This window comes from Clarias gariepinus, chromosome 6, assembly GCF_024256425.1.
Source record: "Clarias gariepinus isolate MV-2021 ecotype Netherlands chromosome 6, CGAR_prim_01v2, whole genome shotgun sequence".
In the NCBI taxonomy this organism is placed as follows: Eukaryota; Metazoa; Chordata; class Actinopteri; order Siluriformes; family Clariidae; genus Clarias; species Clarias gariepinus.
Genome location: NC_071105.1, coordinates 4,375,001 through 4,387,907, shown reverse-complemented (window position 1 = coordinate 4,387,907; position 12,907 = coordinate 4,375,001). Strand labels below are relative to the sequence as shown.

Sequence of the window (12,907 nt, the reverse complement as noted above, 5' to 3'; positions counted from 1 at the left end):
AGCTAATGTGCATGGATTATCATAAAGCAGGCGATGAATGTGATACAGGCGCAGAACCCTGACACGGTCTCTGTGGACCACAGGTCCTGCCTTGTGTTAGCACCAAAATAACAACGAAAAAAAAAAAAAGTTTAACATTAAATGAGTGATTATTGTGGGAAAAACTGGATTTCTATCATCATGTGTCTGGAATATTTAATCACTAATAACGGATAAATATTGGACTCATCGTTACGGTAAAAAGTTTTATAGAGAAGAACAGAAAGGCTCACAGAGGTTCCACTTTTACCCCTAAACACATACTCCATGCTGCGGATACTAGATTTCGGAAAAAAAAATATATATATTTAATATTTCATATATTTATAAATTTTGTTTGTTTATTTGTTTTAATTAATCAATATCATCATTGTAACATTGTAATTTATTGTCATTTATTTTCTATCTTTAAAAGGAAAAAAGAATGGTAGCTCGACCCTAAGGTGACCTTGGAGTGTCTGTGCGTCTGTCTGTCTGTCTATGTGTTTTTATATGCATATATTAAATTAAAGAAATGGAAATAAATGTTTTATTTATTTTAAAGATACAATTTAGAAATGACTTCTTTATGTAACAGCCTCAGCATCGACCTCATTTCCCCTCTCGTCTGTTTCAACCACTCAGTATTCGACTCATCACCGCCTGATCATCTGTCATCATCTGCACCTTTTCCTCACTGAGTCACGTTAGATGCTTTTAATGCCATGAATGATTCATAGGTCACTGTGAGGCTTAATAACAAACAAAACACATTCCTTTGAAACTGCTTAGGTACAGGGACTGGAATGAAAATGAGGGACAAAAAAGTCTTTCAGGACATCCGGAGAACTAGTCCTTAAGAATACTTTTAAAATACAAGAAAGTCTGTAGTTTTGGAATCAAAAAAAGGGTGTCAAAAGTTTTGCACAGTACATGCATTAAATACTAATAAAATGACTGATTAGTAGTTTGATGTAAAATCTTCAACATTTTTTAATAATGTTATGTTACATATTTGCTTTGCTTCTGTTTAAAATCTGTTTTAGCGTCACTGCGCATATGCCCAAGTCTACAGGTATAGAGTGAATTATTATGTACATTTTTCTAAGCTGTCAGGTCAGTTTGTAGCACCAGTGATGGATTTAGGAGCAGTACAGTACATGTTGTAACAATAAAACAAAGTGAAATTACAGAGTGATAGACGGAGTCCTGGCATGAGCTCACTGCAACAGACATGCGCAGGGTCGTGTTAATCTTAAAAACACATTTTTAAAATCTGCTTTAAAAAAAAAGTCTCTGCTTTGTTTCTGAAGCCAAAATTGTATTTGTGTGTGGACATGAAGAATTTCAAAAGGGAGTGGGTGTGTCTGTGTGTGTAGGGGTGTGTGTGTGTGTGTGTGTGTGTGCTGGTCCTATCATTACCATACACTGTTTGGCCCCAGAGCATCTGTAACACACGGAACGAAAATGATTATATGTTTCTTACTTATTTTATATAATTTTAATCATAAATAATTCTCAAATCAGTGTAAGAATGCAAAAATGTTTGGTAATCATACAGTGTGTGTGTCCTTAAAGGACAGGGTGTGTGTGTGTGTGTGTGTGTGTGCATGTCTATACCTTTGCTCTGTTGTAGGCAATGTTGTTCACACTCCTCTTTGTGTGTGAAGCGGTTAGCGTTTCCTCCGCAGCCGCTGTAAATAAAGGGTCTGCACTCGACCACCTGAGGATTAAAGTACCAGCGCAGTGTGTATCTGGAGCACCCGCCCTCATCCAGCGACAGCACACATCGATCTAACAGACACACACACACACACAAAATCAAAATAAGAAAGAAGATACTGTATGATGTAAAATTTGCTAATCATAACCATACAAATGTAATATTTAAGTACATTACATACACTACCAGTCAAAAGTCTGGACACACCTTCTAACTCCATGATCTTTACAAATTGAAATTTTTACATTTTAAAACAATACGAAACACACAATAATCTCCTCTGAACAGTTGATATTGAGATGTATATCTGCTACTTCTGCTCTGTGAAGCTTCATAACGGCTCTAATCTGAGGTGCTGGTTGTTAATTGGTGATTTCTGAGGCTGGTGACTCTACATGAACTTCTCCTCTGCAGCAGAGGTACGTTTTGGTCTTGCTTTTCTGGGAAGGTCTTCATGAGAGACAGGTTCATCATGGAGCTTGATGGGTTTTACAAACGCACTCGACACAACACTGTTCTTACAGGAACTGATCCAGGACAGCTGAACTTCATGTCTTAAAATAACGACTGACTGTTGTTGTTGTCGTTACTTAATTCCATAATTCCATTAGTGTTATTGCATAGTTTTTCTAAAAGAAATCCAGTGTTGTTTTAGAAATGTGGAAAATAAGTCACTAAATAAAGTCCAAAATAAAAAAAAACATTGATTTAGAAAATGTGTCCATACTTTTGACTGAAAACATTCTTCTGTAAATAATAAAAAAAGAAGAAAAAAAACTTGCACCAGAACAGCTGATGTGTATTTGTTTTTTAATTGCTGATTTAGATTTGTTTCGATGTCGTATAAGAGAGCAGTAGATCATCAGCGCCAGGGAGAAGCTGCAGTTTAATAACATCACCCTTTAATAAATGAAGTGTTCTGTATATTAGGTTTGAGAATTTGTGCAGTAACACTTGCTGTAAGGCACCAAGGGTCATGTTTTTGCATTTAACGCTCTAATTTCTTTGTTTTTAATTATTTGAGATTCATTTGACGACTAAAATACAATGATGCATTTTATATATTTTATATATTTCTTTTTAAAGTGTTATTTTATTGCTATTGTATATTTGGAGATTTTATATTTTACAGTCTTCTGGTATATTTAAAGCTCTTCTAGTAGCATTTCACTGCATGTCGTGCTGTGTGTGGTTCTGTACGAGACAAATAAAATGTGAATTTAAACTTAATGAACACTCCTTAGAGATTCACTTTTTGATCATTTTTGGATATTTACACGAGTGTGAAAAAAGTCAGGCCTTACCTTCACCTTTAACCTCTCTTTTCTCTCTTTTTCCTTTTACTGCAAATTAAAAAATATTAATATTGTGTTATTCCATGTGCGTAAGGAGCAGACTGAGATATGCACAGAATACACCCCCACCCTCCTCCGCTAAACTAGCATTACATTTTTTTGATTAATATTCATAAATTTTAGTAAAACAAATAAAAATCGTGCCTTCGGTCTGATTGACTGGAGGTGTGAGGTCGTCAGTTTCCTCCATGGGATAGTCGTAGCTCTCATGCTCGTCATCATAGTAAACAGGCTCATAATCTGGGTCATTAGTGTTCACCACCACACGCAGGTCACGACCTGAAACACACACACACACACACACACACACACACACACACACACACACACACACACACACACACACACATTATCTTAAAGAAACAACAAAACGAACCCACATCACATTTTTTAAACATAGTACAGTCACATCTTTTCAGGAGGAAGGATAAAAAAGTAAAGGCAACATGCACTTTAATTTCTCTTTGATGTTTACTGTGAGCAAATGAACAGAATAGCGAGAGCTCTCTCCACATGCTCTCCCTGCAGCTCGATGCACCTCTTATATAGTGTTTATTGATTTTTTTCGGCTGAATCCAGGTCTCTACCTCGTCCTTATCCTCTTCATCAAAGATAAACCTGAGTCCTGATCTAGCCTCGTTAAGTGGATCGAAGGCGTGACAGTCGCTTGTTGCCAGATTAGAGCTGTAATAAGGCATTGGCTTCACCACCACATGAGACACGGATCAGCAGAACCGTTTGTCTCAGCACTCGCTCTTCTTCTGCTGCAGACCGCAGGTTTCAGTTTCCCCCTAATCACTGGACGGGACGCACTGGTTGCACTATTGTTCCTGAAAATGCACTGAAGAAGGTTTTTGTGATTATCCTGACGCAGGTCTGTGTTATGAACTGATTCTCGACTGCAGAAGACGAAGGTGTTTCCTCTGAATGCGCTTGGCTTTCCAGGCTCACGGTTACCGTGTTATTTATAAATACGCTTTTACTTTATGATTTTCCCTCTTAGTATAAAGCTCTTTAGTTCAAAGCGCTGTACAGTACAAAGGTTTGCATTTATTCATCACATAAAAAATTCTTATTGTATTAAACCTATTAACTGAATTAGCGAATAGCAAAACCGTTACATTGTTACTTTAAACTGTTTCTTTTTGAAGGTGAGTAAGTCATCTTTTTAAACCTAAATTTGGACACATTTTACTTTACTGAGAAATGAACAAAAATCCTGTTTACTCGCTTTTTTAAGGAATGTTTAAAGGAGTCTCTGAAGTGACTTGTACATGTACTGATTTAACGATAAGGTACCATTTGTGTGACTGATATTACACCTACGAATATGCAATAAAATTAAATTAAAGATGAACACAAAGTACATCTTTCGAATAACTTAATTTACTTAAAACATTAGAAATAAAACCTATACTGTATATCATTTAGTCCCCAGTCTAAACCTAAGTAAATCCACTTAACGTCATCATTGGACTCTCGGCTGCTCCTATCGGAGGCGTCGCCACAGAGAACCATCTGATCCACACACAGCTTGGTACGGCCGGATGCCCTTCCTGATGCAACCCTTTCATTTTACTGTGGCTTGGGGCCGGCACTGCATCCAGCGGGATGATAATGTACTTACAGTTGTGTTCAAAATAATAGCAGTGTGTTGAAAAAAAAATGAGTAAAGCTCCGTATCCATATAATAACTTTTAATTTAAATCACACAAATGCATCGGGCTCCCTGCACGTTCTATTCTGAATCACAACATGAAAAAAAATGTGCTAAAGATCTGATGTACTCAAATTGATCCATGATCCCTGAAATGTAATAATAGGCTCAACACCATAGTACGAGAAGCTTCCCCATATCATACTGCTTGTCCCTCCATGCTTCACTGTCTTCACAGTGTACTGTGGCTTGAATTCAATGTTCGGGGGCCTGACAAACTGTCTGAGGCCTCTAGACCCAAAAACAACAATCTTGCTCTCATCAGTCCACAAAATATTGCACCATTTCTTTTTAGGCCAGTCAATGTGTCCTTTGTCGCATGTCTTTTTTCCAACAATGGGACTTTTTGGGAGCTTATTGCTGATAGCTTGACTTCACATAGCCGTCTTCTAATAGTAACAGTACTCACAGATAACTTTAGATGTTCTTTGAGTCAATTTTGTTATTCTTCAATCCTTTCGAATGGTAGTTTTCCATTTTCTTCCACGTCTTTCTGGTTTTGGTCTCCATTTTAAAGCCTAAAAATGATGTGGTATTATTTAAGCAGAGCAGCCTATCACTTTCTGCACTTCTTTGTCGTTGTTTTTTTTCCATCTCCAATTAACTTTTAAATCAAAGTACGCTGTTCTTCTGAACAATGTCTGGAACAACCTATTTCACTCTGATTTTCAGAGAGGAATTCACAGGAGAACCTTTTCTGCATTTATCCTTAAATAAGGGGAACTTGATTGACACCTGTTTAACACAGAATAATTTACCTCTCTAATGAACTCCACACTGCTATTATTTTGAACAGACTAATATTTGTTTTTCTTCACTTACATTAAACTAATAATCCCTTTAGCACATTTTTCTTCATGTTGTGATTCAGAATAGAATGTGCGGGGGGGTCCCATGCATTTATGTGATTTAAATTAAAAGTTATTATATGGATACGGAGCTTTACTCACTTTTTTCAACACACTGCTATTATTTTGAACACAACTGTATTTGCACCTCAATTTTCATTTAAGACCGAGTTTAAAAGTCAGAACTTTCTCTTTAACTAAAAAAAAGTCACTTCAAATGGACAACATAAAATTATTAATTAACTAAAGGACTGGTTAGAATTTCATAACTTCATATTTTAAAACCCACATTTTACGTTTGTTGTAATGTTTTGCTTAAAAAAACCAATACAGTGGAACCTCGGATTGTGAGTAACGCGGTTTGCGAACGTTCCGTAAGACGAGCAAAGATTTTAAATAAATTTTGACTTGGAAAACAAACAAGTCTTGGTTTACGAGTACCGAGTATCATGTATCATGCATGCACATCTTGTTTTGACGCAGAGCGTTACATGATCACAACTGAGCCAACGTTTTTTCTCTCTCTTGCGCTGCGGAATTGTGGGTAAACGTCTCCCCTGCTGGGTCTTAGTGCTCGTCTCTTACTGGGATGATCAACATCCGTGCACGCGTGTACTGTTTACTATAACACTGACCACGTGTGTGTGTGTAAAACATATTTTATTTGGTGTCTGCATGCGTGTGTGTACAGCGTGTGTAAATCAAAAGAAAGTCTCATTAGAGAGGTTAAAGATTATTTTCTCTTTCTGCTTTTTGTGTTTGTGTGTGTGGCACAGTGTCCAATCACGCGCGCACACACAGACAGAATCCCCCTGTTTTGGCTATGTGACCCCTCCTACTTTCTCCTTCACAGACCCACACACTCTTTCTCTCTGCTCTACACAGAAACACTGCTTTGTCATGATTCTTTTTAAAGGTAAAGTGCAGGTTAATTGTTTTATTTTTACTTTACAGCAGTGATTCCGTTAGTGTGTCGCTCAATCGAGTGTCATTAGAGACATAGATTATTTCTTGTTTATTTTTCCAATAAAACAGTGTTTCCGTTGTGTGTGTGTGTGCGTGTGTGTGTGAAAAGAGTGGAGGAAGAGTAACTGTGTATGACGAGAAGGGGGAGAGAAGAGCTTACTTTAGATTCACACACACACACACACACACACACACAGCGCCTGCACGCACAAACGGAAACACTTATCTGTTGGGATTTATTTTGATTTTTTTTTTAAAGGTAAAGTTAATTTGTTTTATTTTTACTTTATATTTTGTGTTAATTACTTTAATGTATTTTTTTGTTGATGTGGAACGAAAAATTTTTTTTTTCTTTATTTCTTATGGGGAAATTAAATTTCGTTTACGAGTGTAAATGAGTGTCATTTCCCAGTGTTTTGGAATACGAGCCCGCTTTCGGAACAAACTATGCTCGTAATCCAAGGTTCCACTGTAGTTAAAAAAAATGATAAAATGTAGTTGTATTATCATTATTATTATTATTATTATTACATTTTGTGTTCAATGACACACTTTATGCATCTGCCCTTAAACATCCATTATAAATCATTATAAATATTTTAATGTTTGTTGGTTTCTAAGTGTGGAAACCTGTTGAAATTGCGTGTAGTAATGTCTCTCACACACACGCACACACACACACACACACACACACACACACACACACGATGTGGACAGGGATTAAGATAAAAGTGCTGGAGATTTCCTTTAATGATTTTCTTTAATGAGAGGAGATTAAAGGTGAGGTGACAGATGAGAGGATAAAAGTAATTAATATCACTTAATAATTAACATTACTGTAATTACTGAAAGCTTTATAGCTGCAGTGCAAATCAACAAACGTATGGACACAAACAAACAAACAAACAAATAAAAAAAACACTACTTAATGTCTCATTGGAGTTACTCGGCCCAATTTCTCTCATCATAATGTGGATAAAAAAAAAACATAAACAGTGATTTTTTACAATTTTTTTTTCTTTTTTTTTTTACAGGAATGTACCGTGTTCTTACTCCACACCACTGCTGAATCTGGATTCTGATTGGTCAATAAGGTGTTGATTAGTTTTCTGTAACGGCAGCCCTGACAGCAGAGTAGCTGCCAATCACAAGCTTATATTAATGCACTACAGTTTCTATAGCAACAGCTAATTCTAAAGGTTGGGGTCTAAGACTAATAATAATAATTGATATTTAAAAAAAAAAAAGCTTTAAAAAAGTGTTTTCATTTAAGAAAAAAAAACTGTGGCTTTTTGTAATTAGATGATTATTTAAAGGAGGAGAGTTTTGTAGTTTATGCTGTTATTAAAATTGGTTTACTAACTTTAAGAGTGAGAGAAAGAGGAGGCTGGTGAGGGAGAATCTGTTTAAAGTTACTGCTGTGTAATATATTAGTGAGAACAGGAACGACTGGAGTAAGTGTAACTGAAATGGATAACGACATCATCCTGTCCCTGATTACATTCCTACAGCAGCACAACCCTGAGTGATTTCCTGCTTTCTTCACATCGGAATTTGATTTTATTACTTTTAGTTGTTATGACATTTCTATCTCATTATTCCACTAAACTATGCTTGAGCCTACACAAACACGGCCCAGTAACCCAATTTACTCCAGTATGTGTGAACACACACAATATAAACACACACTATATATAAAGGCACTGCGATAATCACAGCACATACAAGCACAGATAGCTCTGAGTGGACTCGTGGACACAGCGAACAGTAAAGGTAATAGGACACATGAGGAAAAGATGGACAACACACTCACCCTCCTCGTCCTCTTGGGTTAAAGCGCGCTCAGGGGACACGGGGGAACGACTTCGGAAAGTCTGCATCGCTGACCGGGTCTGAATTTCTCCAATACCTGAAGACAATGCATACAATACTATTACACAAAAACACACACAGAGACACACACACACACACACACACACACACACACACAGACATATATCCCAGCTCACTCACATTGTACATCATTCCCCAGCTGCCTCACCCACACACACATGCTACATGAAGTCAGTAGATCATGCATTAAAAATGATCTTCACAGCAATGCATAGATTTCCAAGTAATATTTTTAATTCTAATTTATGACACTCGATATTTACCTCCTGACGTAGTAAAGGATTAAACGTGTAGAATAATGTATGAATTTGAAAACCAGAAGGACCAAGGACTATGGGTCGGCAGTCAAGGAATCCTTAGAACAGGTAAATCGATGAAACAGCGGTTAAGAGAATGATCCTCAAAAAAAACGTCCTCCACAATCCTACCTAACAATCCTAGATTAGCAGAATGATCTTAGAATGTTATGGATTTTGGTTCACAGAAAGTCCGGTTTCCTGGACAGTTTAACTTTCAAGGAACCAAAAACCATCAAGTTTTGTACAACATTCTGGAGAACCTTTTGGATGACTTTCTAGGAATGTTTCAACAAGGTTTCTGTACTATTTAGGAACTATATTTCTAGAATCTGGGAAAGTTGTTTTCACTTTAAATTTTATATATGATTATTATAAGATTCTGTGACCATTTCAAAGTCCCTGCAACGAGACCAGAGCCAACATCACTTCCTCCATGCGTTATCCTGGTGACATAAAAACATCTTGAATACCCAAAATAATATACTGGATATATACGGTATAGAAACAAAAACTAACATGTTACATAACATATCAACAGTATATAACTTCATTAATTTACAAGACTGAATTTTATGCAATATGAATTGTATATAAATTAAATATACAGTATATGTAGAGTAAATATATTTTTAGTTTGTAACATTATTACAGCGTCCTTGATAGTAGTAGATGGTGTATGAAGCACTGCTTTATGGGTAATCCTGCTTGTCCAGTTTTGCAGAGACATAAAGCACAGTTCACTTGCTCCTTATTCCTTTTGAACTGAGTTTCATTTCCTTCTTTTTGGAATGGGACATGGCTGAAGCAGTGCACTTTACAGGGAACCACTAGCTGATTGAAACACAGCCTCGTATTAGGACTCAGCGTCCTCAGCGTCCGTGTTTGTAGTTCATTCTGAAGTTTGGTTTCCTGGTGTACAGCTGACCTTTGGGCATAATGATTCCTCCCTAGTCGAATTCCCTCAGGTCTTCATGCTGTCAGATTCTTTTGCATCCAACTCATCGACTTAGGACTTATCCTTTACTTGCTGTCCCCAATATCCTACTGTAGATCTCACGCTGTCGTTACTGAATTACTGACCGTAACAAAGACTAAAGTAAGAATGCAAGTGTAATAACCATTCCTGCCTGTAAGCACGGCCTCCGAGACTCCTGGCTGTAGCCGGATTCAGATAACAGGAAAAATACTTTTTTGTTTCACAAAACATGCACCTTCAATGAGAGTCTGATGAAGCGAGACCAGGACTATAGAGACCAGGACTATAGGGACCAGGACTATAGGGATGTTTGTCATCAGCCGTGGACTTGGACAGGCGTCCAAACCCCTTTCGATGGCTAACACTTGTGCAAGCTTCCTTAAACTTCTCTATCCATTTATACACACTTCTTCACAACTAAACACTTTCTTCTTATCGTGTGCAAAAGTCTTTGATGAATAATGGCACCAGGTACACCCTCAGAACACAAGAAACAAATCACTGCATCCATTTTTGCTCGCACTGCAGTTACAAATGAACGAATGTAACACGATCACACCTGCACAGCGGGGACTGGCGAGACAGAAGTCAGGAAAGGGAAACGGAAAGCGCTGAGAAGAAGTTTTAATACAACCGGAGTGCGGACTCTCCCGTATATACTGTACACAGAGAATCAGATTTCAGAACTTTAAGGCAACCAGTAAAATCCCCAGTGTTGATTTAACACTTTCACTGGACCTACAGTATATAAACACTCTGGGTGTTAATGCAATACTAGGCATTTTTCTGTGCTTTGCGTGGTTTTTTTTTTTTAATCCTTGTTTCTCAATGGAGAATGCGACTCATGTTTTGAAAAGGTCAGGCCAGCTTTTCTAAAATGCAATATAGGCATTAAAGCATGCAGTAATGATCCTATGATCCATGATGGTCTGGGTGCGTAGTGACACTCCATAACCTTTTCAATACTGAGCTGGTGCTAAACAAAGGTTAATGATGGCGGTGCTGTGTTTTAAGGTCACTTACCTCCACAGGCTTCAGTAAAGGAATAGCAGTGGGATGGAGAAAGAGAACAGGATGGAAGAATATAAGTTATGATATTGCATGCCATGTGACTTTAGCGAATGGAAGGACATTATAATTAAGTATCAGGGGGACGTGCTGGTACTCACCACAGTGCTGGCTCATCTCAGATCGAACATAAGTTCGAATCTCTTCCTCCTGCACATAACATGACATGGATTGATAAGAGCACACTGTGCTGAAGAGGTGTTGTAGGTGTAGGTGTTATAGGTGTTATAGGTGTTGAACCCCTGACGCATTATATATACATTATTATCAGCATCAGCATTATCTGTTGTTTATTTGGTCAGATTTTATTAGCTACCATCTACTAACGTAAGAAACAGGATTCACCAATCAGGATCATGCGACTTTATCCCATTTCTATACTGGGTTTAGAGCTATCGTAGTGACTTTTAATGAGTCACTGGTGGTTTACTGGTGGTTTCTTGGAAATGAAAAAGCAAAAGCGTATTATGACAACATTAATATGATGAGATATATGATTTAGTGTTCTGATCTACTGGTAAATTGAAAAGATTTTATAATGTTAATATTCCTTGTTGCTACACTAACTGATACTAACTAATAATTAACAGAAACAAAGATATTCATATTCCAAAATATATCCACAATATACAAAATAATATGTTACAATAGATTGAAAAATACATAAAGAATTTTCCATATATTGAGAAATGTATTTCAATGTATACCTTAACGTATCGCTCACTCACTCATCGTCTATACCGCTTTATCCTGTATTCAGGATCACCGGGACCTGGAGCCTATCCCAGGAGGCTTAGTGCACAAGGCAGGGTACACCCTGGACAGAGTGCCAATCCATCGCAGGGCACACACACATTATGGGCAATTTGGGAACGCCAATTAGCATAACCTGCATATCTTTGAACTGTGGGAGGAAACCGGAGTACCCGGAGGAAACCCACCAAGCACGGGGAGAACATGCAAACTCCATGCACACAGAGACGGGAATCGAGCCTGGCCGGGCTTCGAACCCGGACCCTTGAGGTGCAAGGCGACAGTGCTAACCACTACACCACCGTGCCGCCTACCGTAATATAATTGTATGTAATTGTTTATTCATCAATAACTTCATAATATATTGCATTTGATTAAATAGATCTATTTCTTTATATTCTTTTTTACAATATGCCTATATGTTAATGTAGTTTGAACAAAATCATCACGGCCGTGGTGGCTCCGAACGTTGCTCCAAGTCCAGAGTTTCAGGCATTTATATTACAGCATCTGGCAGACGCCCTTATCAATGTAACCTTAGTTCCTACACACAATATATTTTGGATTATTTTATGTTTACTGCATTGATTTGTTATTTACAGGTATTGTATATCAACATATTTATGTGTTTTAATTTTATTAATATATATATATATATATATTTTAATTTAGAATTTAATATTATTTAATTATTATTTACAGCACATATTATTTTGTCTATATCCCTGTATGCCTATACTATATCCCTTTATCCCACTTATTATCTACAGCCAGAGAGAGACTGGAGAATAGTCAGACAAGTCAAGAAAGTCGGGCTACATCAATTTCTATCTCATTATACATCCAAGCAGTTGAAGGTTGAGGGCCTTGGTCAACAACAACCAACAGTGGTAACTTGGTGGTTGTGTGGGTTTGAACCTGGGATCTTCCGAACCATAGTCCAATGCCTTAATCACTGAGTTCCCCCATTAATCAGACAAATCCTTCTACCTTGATGGTGTCCAAGCACTAGTGACACACCGGAATAAGTGCATTAGTCTCACAAATGAAGGGAGTTTTTACACTTCTGTTATCTGGTGCAATCAAAATTCCCAGTTTGACTCGAACGCCCCTTGTTTGTTTGTGTATGACTGCACGTAGATCTTACATTTGAAAGGATTTAATAATAACTACGTCATCTCTCTGCTCTGACTGCCACCTCACATCCGCCTAAAGCACCCGCGCGCTCCGCACTCCTCGGTACACAGATCACGCAGCGACTTTATTTAGCAAACTTCCTCGTCGCCTCTTG

The 12,907-nt window shown here is 37.5% G+C and overlaps 2 protein-coding genes across 2 annotated transcripts in view; both read right to left on the bottom strand.

The window, feature by feature from the left end:
• Positions 1 to 1,385: 1,385 nt before the first annotated feature.
• si:dkey-117n7.5 (uncharacterized protein LOC559444 homolog) lies at positions 1,386 to 8,532 on the bottom strand. Its single transcript, XM_053497689.1, has 5 exons — positions 8,441 to 8,532; positions 3,241 to 3,375; positions 3,046 to 3,084; positions 1,639 to 1,812; positions 1,386 to 1,465 (listed from the first exon to the last, which is right to left on the bottom strand). The coding sequence occupies exons 1-5, from the start codon at positions 8,505 to 8,507 to the stop codon at positions 1,437 to 1,439; spliced, it is 444 nt and encodes a 147-aa protein (XP_053353664.1). The 5' UTR covers positions 8,508 to 8,532; the 3' UTR covers positions 1,386 to 1,436.
• A 2,278-nt stretch (positions 8,533 to 10,810) lies between these two features.
• col7a1 (collagen, type VII, alpha 1) overlaps positions 10,811 to 12,907 on the bottom strand; it is a 94,352-nt gene continuing 92,255 nt past the window's right edge. Inside the window, exons 115-116 of the mRNA XM_053498170.1 lie at positions 10,965 to 11,013; positions 10,811 to 10,827 (exon numbers count right to left, since the gene is read on the bottom strand). Coding sequence (XP_053354145.1) covers positions 10,811 to 10,827; positions 10,965 to 11,013 — 66 coding nt within the window. The remainder of the gene's footprint in view (positions 10,828 to 10,964; positions 11,014 to 12,907) is intronic.

What these genes read in the sequence shown, in the direction of transcription:
- si:dkey-117n7.5 (XM_053497689.1), bottom strand. Translation starts at nt 8,507, where the DNA reads ATGCAGACTTTCCGAAGTCGTTCCCCCGTGTCCCCTGAGCGCGCTTTA. An exon ending in AACCCAAGAGGACGAGGAGG is followed by an intron (nt 3,376 to 8,440) that starts GTGAGTGTGTTG and finishes TGTGTGTTTCAG; the next exon opens with GTCGTGACCTGCGTGTGGTG. An exon ending in TTGCCTACAACAGAGCAAAG is followed by an intron (nt 1,466 to 1,638) that starts GTATAGACATGC and finishes CGTGTGTTACAG; the next exon opens with ATGCTCTGGGGCCAAACAGT.